This window comes from Labrus mixtus, chromosome 4, assembly GCF_963584025.1.
Source record: "Labrus mixtus chromosome 4, fLabMix1.1, whole genome shotgun sequence".
Lineage (NCBI taxonomy): Eukaryota > Metazoa > Chordata > Actinopteri > Labriformes > Labridae > Labrus > Labrus mixtus.
Window position 1 is genome coordinate 510366 of NC_083615.1, and position 16940 is coordinate 527305.

Sequence of the window (16940 nt, forward strand, 5' to 3'; positions counted from 1 at the left end):
CAACAGTATTTGTATTTATGAGTTAATGGCAGATATCAAACGTTTTGTCAGAGAGTTAAATAATTCATGGCTTGAGCACCAATCCCATATCTCTTAGCATCATCATAGATTCCCTGCATTTATTTTTCGGCCAGCAGAGGGAAACTGAGTGAATTTTTTAGTCTAAACAGTAATCTGGATCTTAGCCTTGAAGCACGCTCTATGGCAATGCTGCTTATATACGCTCCATCAATAAACAACGGGTTCAATCCCCAGAGGACGCTCTTTCATTGAACGAGGTCTTAACAAGATGAACATCTCCACACCAAACACGACTGGAACTGCATCCTTAATTGTTTGTAGGTTATATGTCAAGAAAATCCAACACATTACTTTATTAGATTAAAGTAAATTTTGTAATCTTGTGAATTTCTTATTCTTAACAACAATTATTTGTCAGTTGTGATTACATTTGAAGACAACACAATAACACAATTATTCAATTCAACTGAAAATACTTTTTGAAAGACTTCATTTATCCAACTTTAACTTCTAATGAATAGAAATGGGGTCACTTTGAACACACAGAATTGCACAAAAGTAAGTAAGTAAAATGTAAGATGTTGTTTACCTTTCAAGGACAGAAGTAACAAAGTGCTTCACAATAAAAGAATAAAAGGCAAACCAAAGAGACCATAAATACAATTACATTAAAGCAGACATTAAAGGCAGGTCTAAACAAATGGGTCTAGGAGACAGTTCCAACGTTTAAGAGCTAAAACTTAAAAAGTAGTCTCCTCAAGTTTTGAGTCTGGTGAGATGAACGACCAGCGCTCTGATCAGAGGAGCTTCAGCAAGTCTTCAATGCAGGTGCTCGACCATTTACTGTATTATTATCCTTTTACTACTTTATGCTACTTGTAGAACTTTCTATAAAAGCAACATCACAGATGAGGTTAAGCTGTTTTCAAACAACATTACGTCTCTTATTATATATTATTATTATTATTATTATTATATTATATTTTTTGCACATTTACATTTAATCTTTCATATTTAAGACTAGTAATGTTAAGTTAAATCCTGGTTATATATATTCCCATTCTTAGTTTTTATATTTTTAGTGCTTATTTACTTTGTATTTAATATTATATTGTGTTTAGATTTGTTAATATTGTGTTTTTTGCTCATATTGTGTGTTTGGATAACCTGCTGCTGTAACACCACAATTTCCCAGTTTGGGATCAATAAGAATATTCTATTCTAATCTATTCTATTATTATCTGCTGATATTTAATACAACAGCGCCCCCTCTTGTTGATTTAGCTGAAGTGAACATACTTTGTATACAGTGCAACATATCACAAGAATCAATCTCTTTTTAATTCATTAAATGTATGACTTTATTTATTATTTTCCTGAAATGAACATTAAACATAAAACAATACATCTATTTATATATATATATTTATATATAGGTTTATCCATAACATTCAAGTTTCATAAGCAGGCTATCATCTCTGACATGATTATAAAGTATTTCTAAATCTACTTTTACAGTAAGTAAATGTTAATAAACTATACATCATTTACATCATTTTCCTTATATGCATTACATCTGTTTACATGTAATTGTTTTTTCTAGTTAATGCAGAACATATTAACAGTAACTAACACTAAATCATTCAGTTGTTTATGATGATGTCTTACAGTTATTGCACTTTAAAGACAAAATGACCTCTTTGCATTCTTGTTAGTGTCCATACTTGTCCTCTAGCACCATCTTGTGGTAGAATTTGGCAACAGCTTTGATCCCTACTTCTATTCACTATAATTAAAAGATACTTAACATAATAATGAGAACAGGTGCAGGATGTGTTCTGCCCCGTTCACTCTGAAGTAACATACAGATATCTACATTAAACATCACATTGTGTTATCTTTTCTAGACTATCTTTAAAAAAATGAGGTGAAACATTTAGTGGGGCGTTCCGTCCTGAGGGGTGGGAGGTGTGAGCGTCGTCTCTTCGGGGTAAACCAGAAAGCCGGAGAAGGTGGTGTACCTCCCTTGGTTGCTGTAGACGGCGTAGCGCTCGTCCTGCTGACTGTACAGCCACACGCTGTCACCGCGCCGGAGAGACAGCAGCAGACTCTGACTCTGCATCTCGCGTCTCTTCGACGTGTCCTCGTCGAACACCATCGCCTGCACCTCGCCCTTCCCGGTCATCAGCTTCACAGAGACGGCCTTACGCGGGTGCTTCCCGATAGTGAAGGCGAAGAAGTACGCGCCGGGAAAGTGGCAGGTGAAGAGGCCGGAGGTCCTGTTGAAATGTCCCCCGATGTTTACATACTCCACATCGAAGGTCAGAGGTGGCTTGTCCTGCTGCCTGCTGCTCTGACCCAGGAGAGTGGACGTCCGTGCCACAGAGAAAGCAGACCGCGGCTGATCTGAGCTTTGACCTTTGGCCCCGGGGTCGGCCTGAGGGGGGCAGTTTGTGAAGGACGGGCCTGGCGGGGACAGGTGGTTGCTGATGAGGCTGCTTTGGGAAAGGTCTGGGTAGACGAGGTAACCAGAGAAGGTGATGTACGGCCCTGCGTTGCTGTACAGAGCATACTGAGGACTCTGCTGTAAAAGCAGCCACACTGTGTCCATTTCCTTCAGACTGATCATGACGCTCTGGCTCTGAACTTTCCTCCCTTTCTTGCGGTAGTCGTCGTACGCCATGGCCTGCACCTCCTCTCCGTTCCGCACCAGTATCACAGACAGCATTTTCTTTGGGAACTTCCCCACAGAGAAGGCGAAGTAGTAAGCCCCCGGGATGCGGCAGCGGAAGAGGCCGGTGTCCGGGTTGAAGTCCCCGCCGATGTTGACCGTGAGCCGGCTGAAGGTCACGGCCTTCTGCTTGCCTCCCACCATGCTGTTAGTCTGCGTGGCAGAGAACGCAGAGCGGTAACCTGCCGCCACGGGAGGGGGTTGAGCGGGGGACACCGGTCGAGAGCAGGAGATCACGATGAGTACGCATGCCAGGTAGCAGCATGTTCCCCACTGAGCTAACAGGAAGAAATCAGAAGGAAGTGTGTTATTCACAAACAGCAGATTATAAATGAATAAAGTGATATCCAAAATGTTGCTGCTGTGCAAAATATAAGTCTTGAATTGAAGTGGTTTGGACCCTAATAGTAGTTAAAGGTCAACTTTTTACCTACTTCATTTAATAAAACATAAAGAAGAAGAAGTTTCAGACAGAAGATGTTAGCTTAAGCACAAAGACAGGAAGCCTAGCTTTAGCTAAAAGAAAACCAAATACACCTACCGGCATCCTTGAAGTACAAAATTAAAAAGTCATAGTTTGCTTTTTGATTTTGTAGAAAAAGAGTTAAACAGAAAGGTTTTGCTAAGTGCTTGTGTTCAGATTGTGTTACTGTATGAGCCAGGCTAACTCTTTTCCCGCTCCTTGTTTGTTGCCAAGCTAATTGGCTAAAGGAGTAGCTTCACACTGTACCCGGCTCAAGCTAAAGGGAGATTGGGCTTTTTCAGTAAAAGCCCCTAAACTGTGGAACAGCCTCCCTCATCCCATCAGGTCTGTTGACTCTTTTAAGTCCCGTCTCAAGACATACTTTTATATTTTAGCATTTGAGTCCTCTGGTCCTGAACAGACCGTTTCTTTCAGGTTCCTTTGTTGCTTTCTTTATTTTGTTGCTTTCTTTATATATTTATACATATATATTTCTCTCTTTCCTGTGGACGTTGTGATCTGAAGTTGTTTTTTCTTTTTTAATGTATTGTGCAGCACTTTGGTCAGCTGTTGCTGTTTTTAAATGTGCTTCATAAATAAATATGACTTGACTTGACTGTACAAGGAAATAATTAAGAATCTCTCTTTTTCTTTCAAGGAATTTTAGATTTTTTTTTTAACTTTTAACACACAACCTTTATTTTCTCTGACTTTTTTTTTTGCTAAAATTATAATGAAAATGTTCAAATGAACATTTTAAAAACAAAAAGTTAGTGTTAAAGCCGAATCGCTAAAAACGTGATGATGAAAGTAAAATGTATGTTTTTTTGAGAACGTGATTTGAACTAGACGAGGTTTGTCCCGTCGTTTCTGTAGCCGATATGAAATAAGAAACTCTTGCCAAGACCTGTCAAGAACGATCTTACCACTCAAATCAAACACTCTAATGTGGCTGATATTGTCTGTTCACTCTGTGCACTGAGTCACTGACTGGGATTAGCTACTGGTTCATCTGTTCTTGTGTGTGATGAACAATGGAAAACTTTTGATGGTCGGTGAGGTGATGTAGAGCAAATTGCTAAAAGATACCTCTACAAAGGGGATGTTAGAGTTACTGTTACGTTGGTCTGACTTGCAGGAAAACCTCTTGGTTTTAGGATGAGGAGAATCTTTTTTTAAGTGTGTTTTTTTAACTAAAAAATATTAAAGATAGCAATACATTTAAAATCCCATGAGGTCCAATTTGTCAAAAATGGTGTTTCACTTATTAAGTGTAAACTGTGCACCTGTAAGAACACACACAAGTAATAACTAAAGGATCAGATATTACACCTGTTTGTTTCCCTGGTGTCTGTAATAAACATGTCTACAACAAACTGATGACAAAGATCTGTGTTAGGAGATTATTAAACTGAGAACAGCTTTATCCAACTCTCACTGAAAGATTAGAATACACTTTTTAAAATTAAAATTTAGAATTAAGAATCTGCAAATAAAATGTAGATTATTATACACTTCCAATACAAAAAAAGACCAAGATCAAACTTGTATTTCTTGCTCCACATGTATATACACAGAATTCTAGCTCAAATAGAAACCAATTATAGAGTTACACACCAACCTGTTAAGCTATGCTGGGATAGGAAATGCATGCTGGATTTCTTCTTATTCCGTTTTTTTAAAAAGCTTGCTGTTAGTTTGCTGCACTGCTGATGTCTATGTTACATGCCTGACTCCCAAAGAGACAATGCTTTTTGACCACACAGATCTGTCAGGGGGAGGAGCCCCAAACCCTGTCCAATCTAGGCTGTAGCCCCCATTCAGCCTGGAGAGCAAAAAAGAAAAGAAAAGAAAAGAAAGAAAAACATGGCAAATAATGCTGTAGCTGTAACAGACGACCTTATTGGTCAACGGGTGTATCAAGTCATCAGTGCTTTGTTTTGTCTATGACCATTGGAGTAGCTTTGGGAACAAAGTATGCCTCTTCAACTTCAGAGAAACTTTTATTTCCCGCCATCAGTCGATTGTGATCTTTTAGTCCTGGTAAATCAGCTGATGGGATGCAATATAATGAACTCCAATATTCATATCAACAGGTTGTTTTAGAGCTCTGCTTGTTAGGTCATGTAATTCATGAATCCAATATGCCGCCTTGGAATAAAGAAAGTGTGGAGATTAAACTGACATCTCACCAGCTGTATGAAATGTTGTCATTCTTATTGTTTATGTATTTTTTAAAGATTTATTTTTGTGGCTTTTTGTGCCTTTATTGGAGAGATAGGAGAGTGGACAGAGCTGGAAATCAGGGAGAGAGAGAGAGAGGGGAATGACATGCGGGAAAGGAGCCACAGGTGGGATTTGAACCCTGGCCGCCCGCCTGGAGGACTACAGCCTCCATACATTGTTTATGTATTTTTAAATGGTTGTTTTTTCAACTAGCCCTACTACTTATATGTTCCTATATAAACGCTTTAGTGCTGTATGTTAGGTTACCGTCTGTATTATTCTTCATTTGGTTAATATATAGTCAAACAAAATCAGACAGACTATAATAAAGGGGCCGGCACTGTAGATGACCATTGTCTTGATGCTTTAAATCAAGAATTTGCATTCAAATAATAATAAAAAAGGACAACAACATGTCTTTAGTATAATTTTACCCAAACAAAATTAGAAGATCAAAATCAATCAATCAATCAAACTTTATTTATAAAGCACTTTTCAGACAAATTAAATTGCAGTTCAAAGTGCTTTACAAGAGTGCAGAAAAGTTATGGACAAAAAGTAGTTTATAAAATCATTGAGAGACTAATGCACACCAATAAGAATGTATAAAAAGGTAAGAAAATAAAATATGACACATAAAAGCAATAAGATATTAAAATAAATACATAAGAGGAAAATACAGTAATGTTAAGATTTGAATTTATATAAAGCACTTTATAAAAGTCAGACTGAATAAATGAGTTTTAAGACTGCGTTTAAAAATCTTGATATTCTCCTCTCAGACTGAAATTTTACCATAAAAAATATTATTTATTTACTTAGTCTATTTGCCAAAGGAGCTAAACTATATTTCCTTTCAAAGATGACCACATTTTCTGCACTAGGCTTCTACAATGATATAAAAACACAGCTCTCACAGTGTTTTACACACAAAGTATTGAGGACTTATTATGCTCAGATATCTGACACTGAAGAAGATTTATTCTAATATAAAATCACATTCATGTCCTGTCTTCTTCAGGTGCACAGAGCTTCTGCATGTCTGTCTCTATTACCTGATAAACTGGAACAAACACTTTCTGTCCCTCAGCGCGTCAGCCACATTCCTGTCCTACCATCGACGCTCATGACGCAATCAACCCGGAAGTCGTGTGTTTGCTGTCAAAGCCAACGGCAGAAAGAAAGCACTGAAAGCTAAAAATCCCGCATTTAAGACAAGATGGCAGGACTGCCCCGCAGGATCACAAAGGTATTTATTTTGCCACTTTAATCAGCTGTATGTCCGAATGATTTGCCTTTACTAAAGCCCTGCGCACACGATCTAAACTCCTAATGATGCTCCGTAACTGTGCTACAGCTAGCATTAGCATCCAGCTAACTCACGGTATCTGATAAAATAACTTCCGTTTCGTTTCTGTGCTCAGATAAACCGAGGCTCCGGTTGTTAATGTTACCTAATATGACCCATAAATGAACCACCTGCCGAGATCACACCTTTCTAAATGTAGCTTCACGCAGAATAATGTTTTAAAATCGCGACTGATGCGGGTTTTTGTGATGACTGAATGGTTAGCTCACCAGGCTAACTATGCTAACACCGGCTAGTTTGTTAGCTTTGTTTCGGGTAAACTAACGCTAGCCTGTTAGCCTCACACTGTCCGGATTAAACGTTTAATTTATGCACAACATAAAACTTTATATAATATTATTTAACATCATTATTAAGTTAAATTCTTTATTAAACGTTAGTACGGTGAATTAGTCATAAATGTAATAACATCTTATAATGTAACGCAGGTTAAACTTGTGATATAATAATAATAATAGTTTATTTAGTTGACCTGTGGGTTTAGTGTCAGATAGTGTTTTTACAGTCTAACTGAAGAGGTTTTGTGGTTACATCTCTTTATAAATAAGTTTAAATCAGAATATGAAGTGTTGTCTGTGTTTTCATTAAAACACTTCAGAACACATTAAACACATTTATTAAGTCAAACTGATCTGTTCTGGTGTAAAGCTGTAATGCAGGGGTGGGCAACTGGCGGCCCGGGGGCCACATGCGGCCCCCATCAACCCTCAACGTGGCCCTCAGGTCAATTTTTTACACATCAATTAATTAGAAACATGAATAAAAACATGACAAAATCTGCCATGAAATCATGAAAACCAGAAATATGTCCATGATAATATTTGATCACTGGTATATGTTGAGTTCAATTTGAGACATAATTGACTGTCATCGTTTTTGTATTCTACAATTTGGCCCTCTGGCAGTGAGAGTTAAATGAATGTGGCCCCTTGCTGTGATCAAAGTTGATCATCCCTGCTGTAATGTATGTTCTCAGGTCATGACAGAAGTCATACCTTACTTTAATATCATCATGAAAAGTTTTCAGTGATTGGACTAACAGATGTAAACAGATGTAAACAGAACTATGTGTGGTAGTGAACAGATGTAGACAGAACTATGTGCAGTAGTGAACAGATGTAGACAGAACTATGTGCAGTAAACGAGAAACAAATATATATATACACAGAACTATGTGTAGTAGTGAACAGATGTAAACAGAACTATGTGCAGTAGTGAACAGATGTAGACAGAACTATGTGCAGTAGTGAACAGATGTAGACAGAACTATGTGCAGTAAACGAGAAACAAATATATATATACACAGAACTATGTGTAGTAGTGAACAGATGTAAACAGAACTATGTGCAGTAGTGAACAGATGTAGACAGAACTATGTGCAGTAGTGAACAGATGTAGACAGAACTATGTGCAGTAAACGAGAAACAAATATATATATACACAGAACTATGTGTAGTAGTGAACAGATGTAAACAGAACTATGTGCAGTAGTGAACAGATGTAGACAGAACTATGTGCAGTAGTGAACAGATGTAAACAGAACTATGTGCAGTAGTGAACAGATGTAGACAGAACTATGTGCAGTAGTGAACAGATGTAAACAGAACTATGTGCAGTAGTGAACAGATGTAAACAGAACTATGTGCAGTAGTGAACAGATGTAGACAGAACTATGTGCAGTAGTGAACAGATGTAAACAGAACTATGTGTAGTAGTGAACAGATGTAAACAGAACTATGTGCAGTAGTGAACAGATGTAGACAGAACTATGTGCAGTAGTGAACAGATGTAGACAGAACTATGTGTAGTAGTGAACAGATGTAGACAGAACTATGTGTAGTAGTGAACAGATGTAGACAGAATTATGTGTAGTAGTGAACAGATGTAGACAGAACTATGTGTAGTAGTGAACAGATGTAGACAGAACTATGTGTAGTAGTGAACAGATGTAGACAGAATTATGTGCAGTAGTGAACAGATGTAAACAGAACTATGTGTAGTAGTGAACAGATGTAGACAGAACTATGTGCATTAGTGAACAGATGTAGACAGAACTATGTGTAGTAGTGAACAGATGTAGACAGAACTATGTGCAAACAATATAACTGTAAAGGTAAAAATTAGATAAATAAAGTGACCGTAGTGCAAAGATGGATAAGAACAACAGGAATAAATTAACCAGAACTGTATGAATACTGAAATAAAATGGATAGAATAAAGTGATGTAGTGCATGAGATAAAGCAGAGGCAGTTAAGGTGTTTGGCAAATAGAAGGAAAGTTTAAAAACAGCAAAGTTTATACCATTTGTGTTTGGAAGTTCTGTGTTATAAGTTCATTATTATATTACATTATTAAGTTTAAGTTTCTTTAAGGATGAACTGCAGATGCCTAACTTTATTGTTGATAGAGAAGAATAAACAAACTTTTACCCTTTTCCTTTGTGGAACTTTAACAGTGTCTTCATAATAATCATATCTACATGTAAGAGTCATTCAACTTGTGTTATGTGTGAACATTAATCATATTTAATATCGATGTGCAACTTATGGTTTCTAGTAGGGCTGGACGATATGGACCAAAACTCATATCTCGATATTGTTTAGCTGAATGACGATACTCGATATATATCGATATGTATTTTATTAACAGTGAAAACACATCGAGAATAAACTACCTGATTGTGAATTTAAAAAATAATATTATAAAATAAAAATGTTCCTTAAATACAATAAAAGAGAGAGAGAGGAGGACAGACAGTCAGTCATCATCAGTGAGATGAGAAACAGGTGACCTGGCACCTCTGTAATGTTATTTTAATGCAACATAAACTATATTCATATTAACAATATCGTCTTACCCTATATCTTGTTTGAAAACATATCGATATATCTTAAAAAGTCAATATATTTCCCAGCCCTAGTTTGTAGCATTAACACTTAGCCTGTCTTGAGCTAATATGGATTTGTTTTTTATACTGGTCACACCACTGATACGTGACTAAAATGCAGTAAGGAGGTTTCGGGGAGTAAGCCAGTAAAACCAGTCATTTATCATAACACACAATCTGCATGGGAGAGAGGAACTAGTAATAGATAAGTGCATAACAGGAACACTTATTTTCTCAGAGAAGGTTGTACAGGTGGGTGAAACAGCAGACCAGCATTGTGGGAAAAGATGGGTAAAATGGCAAGAGTACTTAGCGGTCCGAGCCCTTGAGCCCTCAGAGCGTGTGAATGGGACCGGGAGCCCCCTGTCCCTGTCTGTGTTTTCACTGCATGGTTTTGTCTATGGGTTATCTGAAACATTTCAGGAATCCCACTCCCAGTCACGTTCAGGAAAGGAACGTCTAAAAACAAGGGTGCTACTGGCTCTGCAGAGCTTAATGTGGATGCTATTATTTCACATATGGTTTCTGCCATGTGTTTTTGAGACAGGTGTGTTACGTTTCTGCTGCAAAAAAGGATGGACTTGGGTTTTTAGATGCCGGAAAATTACAAGTGCTGCATATGAGAGACTCATTGTTTTATCAGAGCTAAATTAAGGAATGAATTCAATGGCAGTAAAAAAATACAGTACGTTTGCATAAGTTCCTCTCAAGTGTGTCATTCATGACTCATGCAAACCACAAGAGGTGTCACCTGCTGTCCTGTCATAGTTAAGGTGTGTGCTTATGTAGGTCATTTGAGATGGGAGAAATGTTGCTACAGTGGCCGAGGGCAGTGAAAGCAACGCTGGTCTCCTGAGTTTCTGTGGCTGAGTCAGAGCGTCAACCTCTAAAAAAAAATATCTCACCCCCGGTACTGCACAAAGAGTCTTCAAAATCCCAGCTCTGAGCCAGTTGTTGAAGGGCACAGTCCAAGTCATGAAAACCATTATGTTTTTAGACTTATCAACTCAATACAAAGCAGTTTGAGTCTGAACATCTGCATCTCTTCAGAGCTTTTAGGGGACACAGGGTGCTTGTTATGGGGACTGTTAAGCAAGCTGTCTCTTTAGAATTTACATCATGTTAAGAATAACAAGTCATCACTGGATGATAACAGAAATGTAGGTTCACTGTTTGGACCCCTTAGTTGAACTTTTCTTTTCTCTTTACTGAAGACATCCTCCTTTTTCTCCAGCTAAATAAAGGTTCACATCAGGAAGTGGGCGTGTACTTCAGTCATGCAAGAATGAAAATGCCGACTAACAGGCTGTTTGTGCTGTGTGATCGAATACTTGATCTACCTGTGTGGAGTAAAAATTCCAAAAGGTGAATCATCATGTAAAAAAAAAAATAGTATTGTGATCCCTTGTTAAGATCATTTAATCTCCCAGCCCTCATTCAGTTCATTTTACTGCAGTGCAAGGAACAGTTGTAGATGACTATAAACCACAACTTTATTTGTAGCTGTCATGATTTATTACAAAGCGTCCCGCTGTCTTGTACGGTGGCCCTGCAAGCTCAATGCAGTGCAATTTAAGAGAGTCATCTAAAGCGTCCTCATTATAAATGCTTCAACATCTCGGGCGGACATATTGCCATGCTTGTGTGACTCATGATGTCTTGATGGTGTTGCATCCTTTTATGTTGTGAATTCCTTTTCATGATAATTAAATTGCCATTATAAGACCAGACATCAGGCTAAAGTGCTACACAAGGCCAATCGTTTAATGATAATGTCATAACCTCAGGATCGATGCATGTCATATCAAATCATTTATACTGTTCATAGTGCATCACAGGAAGTAAAACAACATTCAGAACTCTTATTGTTTACGTTTTTAAGCCCTTAAAAAGAACATTGAAACTGGAGAAACTTTGAGTTGTTCAACTCTGTTGTTTCTTCAGTTTCTGTGTACGTACTTATAGAGAGAACAGTCAAATTCTCTGCCAATGAATTTAATTCTCCTTTTTGCCAAGAATGACATGAATGAAGGATGTTATACTGATATTATTTGTAGTTACTTTGAGTCAGTTGTTAAAGCTATGTTTGCACTTTCTGTGTCCTTTGGGAACCTATTGCTGTGTTTGCACAATGCAATGCTGTAGTTACATTGATTATATCATCATTTGCATTTGTTCTGTTCCGCTGCACTGCATTGAGGTCTGGAGGCTTCAGTTTTTGCACTCAGTGAATAACAGGAGTTAAGACTTCTGCACAGAATAAAAACTTGTGTTGATGCTCTTGTCATGTCAAACTAAACAGCTGTGATGAAAAAGTACGCACTGCAGGATTGTAGATTGTTTTCTTGTGTGAGGTTTGCTGTTTGCTGCATCCCATTTTAAAAGTCAAACTTAGTTTATTCCCTTTTTTCAGCTTGTGCAGTAGTTTTTTTCTGCATTTTTAAATAGGGTTTACTAGCATTCTCAGTCTCTTGGGAAAGTGAGTTCTGCATTGCCCATTCAAACACGCTTTGTGGTTAAGGAAGTTAACATGAAAAATGAAATGTCTTTATGTTTCGTTTCTGTAACAGGAAACTCAGCGTTTGCTGCAGGAGCCCGTCCCAGGCATCAAGGCAGAGCCAGATGAAAGCAACGCTCGCTACTTTCATGTGGTCATCGCCGGACCACAGGACTCACCTTTTGAGGGGGGCACGTTTAAACTTGAACTCTTTCTACCAGAGGAATATCCAATGGCAGCTCCTAAAGTACGCTTCATGACCAAAATATATCATCCCAATGTAGACAAGTTGGGAAGAATATGTCTAGACATTTTGAAAGGTAAGTCGACCAGCCATCAGAGTTAACAGCACTTTGTTTCTCCCACTATCTTTGCCATGTTTAGTCAGGCTTGTTACTGCAGGTGTAGGAAATCCTGCATGTGTTGTGTCAGGTGTTGTGTCATGTGTTGTGTCATGTGTTGTGTCAGGTGTTGTGTCATGTGTTGTGTCAGGTGTTGTGTCAGGTGTTGTCTGTCTGGCAGTGAAGTGAGGCACTTGTCAATTTTATTTTGCTAAAAAGATCAATGGCCTCTTACGTTTCATTTGTGAACCCTGGACTAGAGCTTTGTGCCACTACTTCCTCACATCTCCACTCTACCACAGCAGCTTAGAATAGACACACCCCTGCTGTTTATCAAGTATCATCTCCTCTTCTCTTTAGTATTCTAAAATTCTATTTTAGTCTCATTAATCCTTTTTTTCTTTTCTCATCTTTTCAGATAAATGGTCGCCAGCTCTGCAGATTCGCACAGTGCTGCTGTCGATCCAGGCATTACTAAGTGCACCCAACCCAGATGATCCTCTAGCAAATGATGTGGCGGAACAATGGAAGTCTGATGAAGTCCAAGCCATAGAAACAGGTGAGATCTAGAAAGTGTTTTTTGTAAGTGTTAAACGTAAAGTCATTTGACCCTTTTGTTACGACTACAAGATCATTGTTTTTGTGTGTGCTGGTTAACCAACATCTTATCAGCTTATATTTGCTTTTTGAGGATTGATGAAAAAAACAAAGATGCATCTATTGTTCCCCATTCACTGTTAGTTAACTGTATTTAGGATGTCAGATCTATGATCCAATGAAATCATTTTGGTTTGATAAAAGATGAGAAATAATGATGCAGATTTTTGGAGTAAAAACAAACAAACAAACGTGACCTGCAAACAACTTCTGAATTTGTTTATTTATTAAATGCCGTTTCCTGACAAACCATATCTAATGCAAGCTCAGACGGTCAGGACGATGTCGGTGCAGAAAGGCGTCAACAAATCAACATCTTGTAAATTTCTCCCTTAAGTTGCATAAATTCAAATCGGTGAAATCACGCCTTTGCATCGACTTTGAAAGTAATGGGGCTGTGCTGAAACTTGGTCTGCTATAAGTTTGAACCCTCCTTCAATCAAGCAATCAAACTTTATTTATACAGCACCTTTCAGATAAATTAAATTGCAGTTCAAAGTGCTTTACAAGAGTGCAGAAAAATTATTGACGAAAAAGTAGTTTATAAAATCATTGAGAGACTAATGCACACCAATAAGAATTAAAAAAATATGTATAAAAATGAAAAAATAAAATACGGCACATAAAAGCAACAAGATATTAAAATGAATATTTAAAATTGTAGTAGGATAAAAAAGACAAAACAATAATGTTAATGTTAAGTGTCCTTAGCACTTTTATTACCAGCTTCACCCCCTCTGTCCTAGTCTGCTCCATGTTGTGTGGTTAAAGAGGTCTTGGCGATAAACAATTCTAACCTCAAGCTCTTGACAAAGTATTGTTTACAGCTGTACTTTTTCTGTGTGTCATGGTCAAATCTTGTTTTGTCTTTTGTAAACTTTTACAGCCAAGACATGGACCAGGATTTACGCTGGAAGCAAAAATGAAGTGTAAAGCAGCCCCAACAAGTGGAAGATACAAGTGGAAGTAAAGTGGGAACACAACTCCTCATGTTCTGCCAAGACCTCTTCTGACTTCATTTGCATTTAAAGGACACAGTCTTAAATATATAAATACATATGTATTATGAAATAAACATGAATATATTGTAAAGGGAAAAAAAACAAAAAAAACAACTGCTGACAATTGGTGATTTAAATGCACACTAGTAATAAAAATGACTTGTCGTCGTCCTATCTCACTACTGTTGACATGCATGGGCAAAGGTTAGATCTTCTCCGCTGGCTTTCTATGTCCATTGATTTTTTGTAGGCTTGTGCCGACTGCTACTTTCACAAGCACGTTCGGGGGGGGGGTATGGGGTATGGGGAATGTGTCCTAAGCCACACATAACTGGTGGAAATGTGAGTTTTGAAGCAGTGGAATGGGGAGGGGAGGGGGCGTTGGCTACATGTGGTCCATATTGTAAATTAAAACACTTTTCTTTTAACTTTGTTTTCTTGTGTTTTGCTGTTTGCTTATTAAAGTAGCTAACTACAGAGCCCACTGTACGTATAGACACTTAACCGATGGCGGACCATTATTTTTCTTCTGTGTGTATGGCCGAGAGTGATGCAGACAAACAATGTTAAGCCTACTTCAAATTAAATCACATAAATCACATCTGGCTACAAAAGATACAAATGATATGACTAAAAACCAAACTGAGCCTGCCACTGTCACGTGAATTTTCTTCAACCACTCGGTGTAAACTGTAGGCTTGTGGATGGTGTGGGAGAGTGTTAAGGGGAGGGTGAGCATTGAGGACTTTTTTAGTATTAGCACATGTTTTATCACCATATCCAGTCTTTTATATGTGTATCTTCTGTGCTGTCGCCATACTAACTCCTCTGCTTTCTGGTTTACTTCTTCTCATGGCATTTATTTCACAAGGCAGTGGTGACATTCGAGCTGTCAGTTGTGATGGTGGATGGTGTGCTGAGGGAACCTATCGGAGTGACAGGAGAAGCTGGGTTGTTGGGGAATAAAACCTCCAAATGTTCAATGAAGGCTCGACTCTCATCCGTTTGTGAACGCTCTTTAACTGAAACGTCTGTATTCACTTCACTGCTGTTAAAGTCATTCATTCTCTCTTATCTGGGGACTCTCTCCTGTTCCCAGAGTGTTATAAAACAGTCCACCTGCTACTTTTTATGTTCTGTAAATAAAATCTGTTGATTAATAAAGAGCTGCCTGGCTTTATTTTCTTGGGGAACAGTGTGTCACAGGTTGCTGCTGTATGTTTGGTTCATATAGATAGAGAGCTGGCTGGTCAGTGTGCAATGACTGAGGTCAGTTTTGTTAACAGCACTCAAAAGATATGCCCCCCCCCCCCCCCTCTTCAAAATGTACTGAAACAGATCAAATAAACAAGCTACCACATAAAGTATCCACGCTGAATGGCCCCTTTCTTTTTAATTCCATTTGAAGATCATTATTTTTACTCTTAAAAAATGTCTTTCATTGCTTATCAGTTGTAAATGTAGGATATGCATCATATTTTTGATGCACTTTAATAATGTGGTCAGTTCAATATGCTTTTAAGAACATTTTTTGGGCAGATGAAAGACTGTTTCCCTCTCAAAGCTGTCAGTCATTTATCCTGACCATTAGGGTGAATAGGACTGTAGGTGCCATGTACAGATGGTACAGGTAAGCCTCTTGCAGGTTGCTGTTTTCAGTGGGTCGCGAGCATGTGCCTGGAAAAACCTTGTGTCAAACAGTTTGTCAAGTGCTTTTATTTAACTTTTTTTCAGTTTATTTGTATTACATTTGAGATAAGCTGCAAACGGCACAATAATGCATGAAATAAAACTGATTGGTCATGGTTCTTCAGGGAAGAGTTGGTGGTGGATCTACGTATATTTTTAATGAAATTCTTAATTCATACCATTAGTGAATAAATAAATTAGAGAAACTCACCGGATAAGAATTAGTCTTCTTCTGGCGCTTGGGTCTGTTTCAGTAGGATTTACCAGTAAATGTGGAAGTTCAAAGAGGCCTTCAGGGTTCTCCCACTGGTTTGGAAAAGTGAAGCCTGCATGACCTCATGTTCCCTCATTTGAGAAATCATCCTTGCTGCTGATAGCATGGTCAAACCCTCCACTTTTAACAAACCATTTAACCCTCGTGTGAACTGGTGCTGATTCTAAATCATTCACAAAATCATTTTTTATGAATAATTAAAAACAATGCTTTAAAGGGTCTAAAGGCCTAACCTTTTTTAAAAAATTTTTTTAACATCCTGTGGTTTAATAACGCCCACTTCCACTAGAGGGCAGGCCTGTTCTGCTCATCTCAACATCACAGGTATCTCTATCTTATCTTAGACTAAATAAATGACATTTGACATTTGCTTTTTCATTTTCAAAAAATGCCCTGCTAAATTTATGTATCATAATTCAAATGAAATTGCAAAAAATGACTTTATCTGCCAAAGGGGGGCCCGGCAGAAAAGTTGGGAACCAGTGCTTTAATGGTTTGCCATCCACGCCTCCTGAGGTCAATCAGGTGACATAGATGGAAGGGTAAATGATGGCATGATGACAGACACTGAGGTAAAGACCAGGTCGACGATGTGAGTGAGGTCTGAATAACCTACAAAACTTCAAACAGCCTACCACAAGAAGTGCAGTGACAGTGTGCTCACACATTTACCTGATGCAGAGAGCCTGCATACATTACATTCAAGAAGAAGAACTTCCGAAATGTTTTGTTAGAGACAGACATTGAAATGCTCCAACGACAAATCAGATAAACATATTTGAC

At 38.0% G+C, this 16940-nt stretch overlaps 3 protein-coding genes across 3 annotated transcripts in view; 2 read left to right on the forward strand and 1 right to left on the reverse strand.

Annotated features, from left to right (window-relative positions):
* Positions 1–1345: 1345 nt before the first annotated feature.
* On the reverse strand, positions 1346–4947 carry c1qtnf13 (C1q and TNF related 13). The gene is made up of 2 exons (XM_061037125.1): positions 4837–4947; positions 1346–3030 (listed from the first exon to the last, which is right to left on the reverse strand). The coding sequence occupies exons 1-2, from the start codon at positions 4865–4867 to the stop codon at positions 1958–1960; spliced, it is 1104 nt and encodes a 367-aa protein (XP_060893108.1). The 5' UTR covers positions 4868–4947; the 3' UTR covers positions 1346–1957.
* Positions 4948–6540: 1593 nt separating this feature from the next.
* Positions 6541–15358, forward strand: ube2na (ubiquitin-conjugating enzyme E2Na). Its single transcript, XM_061035053.1, has 4 exons — positions 6541–6690; positions 12269–12515; positions 12955–13095; positions 14080–15358. Exons 1-4 carry the CDS (start codon positions 6661–6663, stop codon positions 14124–14126), a joined length of 465 nt encoding a protein of 154 aa, XP_060891036.1. The 5' UTR covers positions 6541–6660; the 3' UTR covers positions 14127–15358.
* Positions 15359–16730: 1372 nt separating this feature from the next.
* Positions 16731–16940, forward strand: part of nudt4a (nudix (nucleoside diphosphate linked moiety X)-type motif 4a) — a 13581-nt gene continuing 13371 nt past the window's right edge. Inside the window, exon 1 of the mRNA XM_061035054.1 lies at positions 16731–16940. This exon is cut by the window's right edge and continues 291 nt beyond it. The gene's annotated coding sequence lies outside the window, so the exon portion shown is untranslated.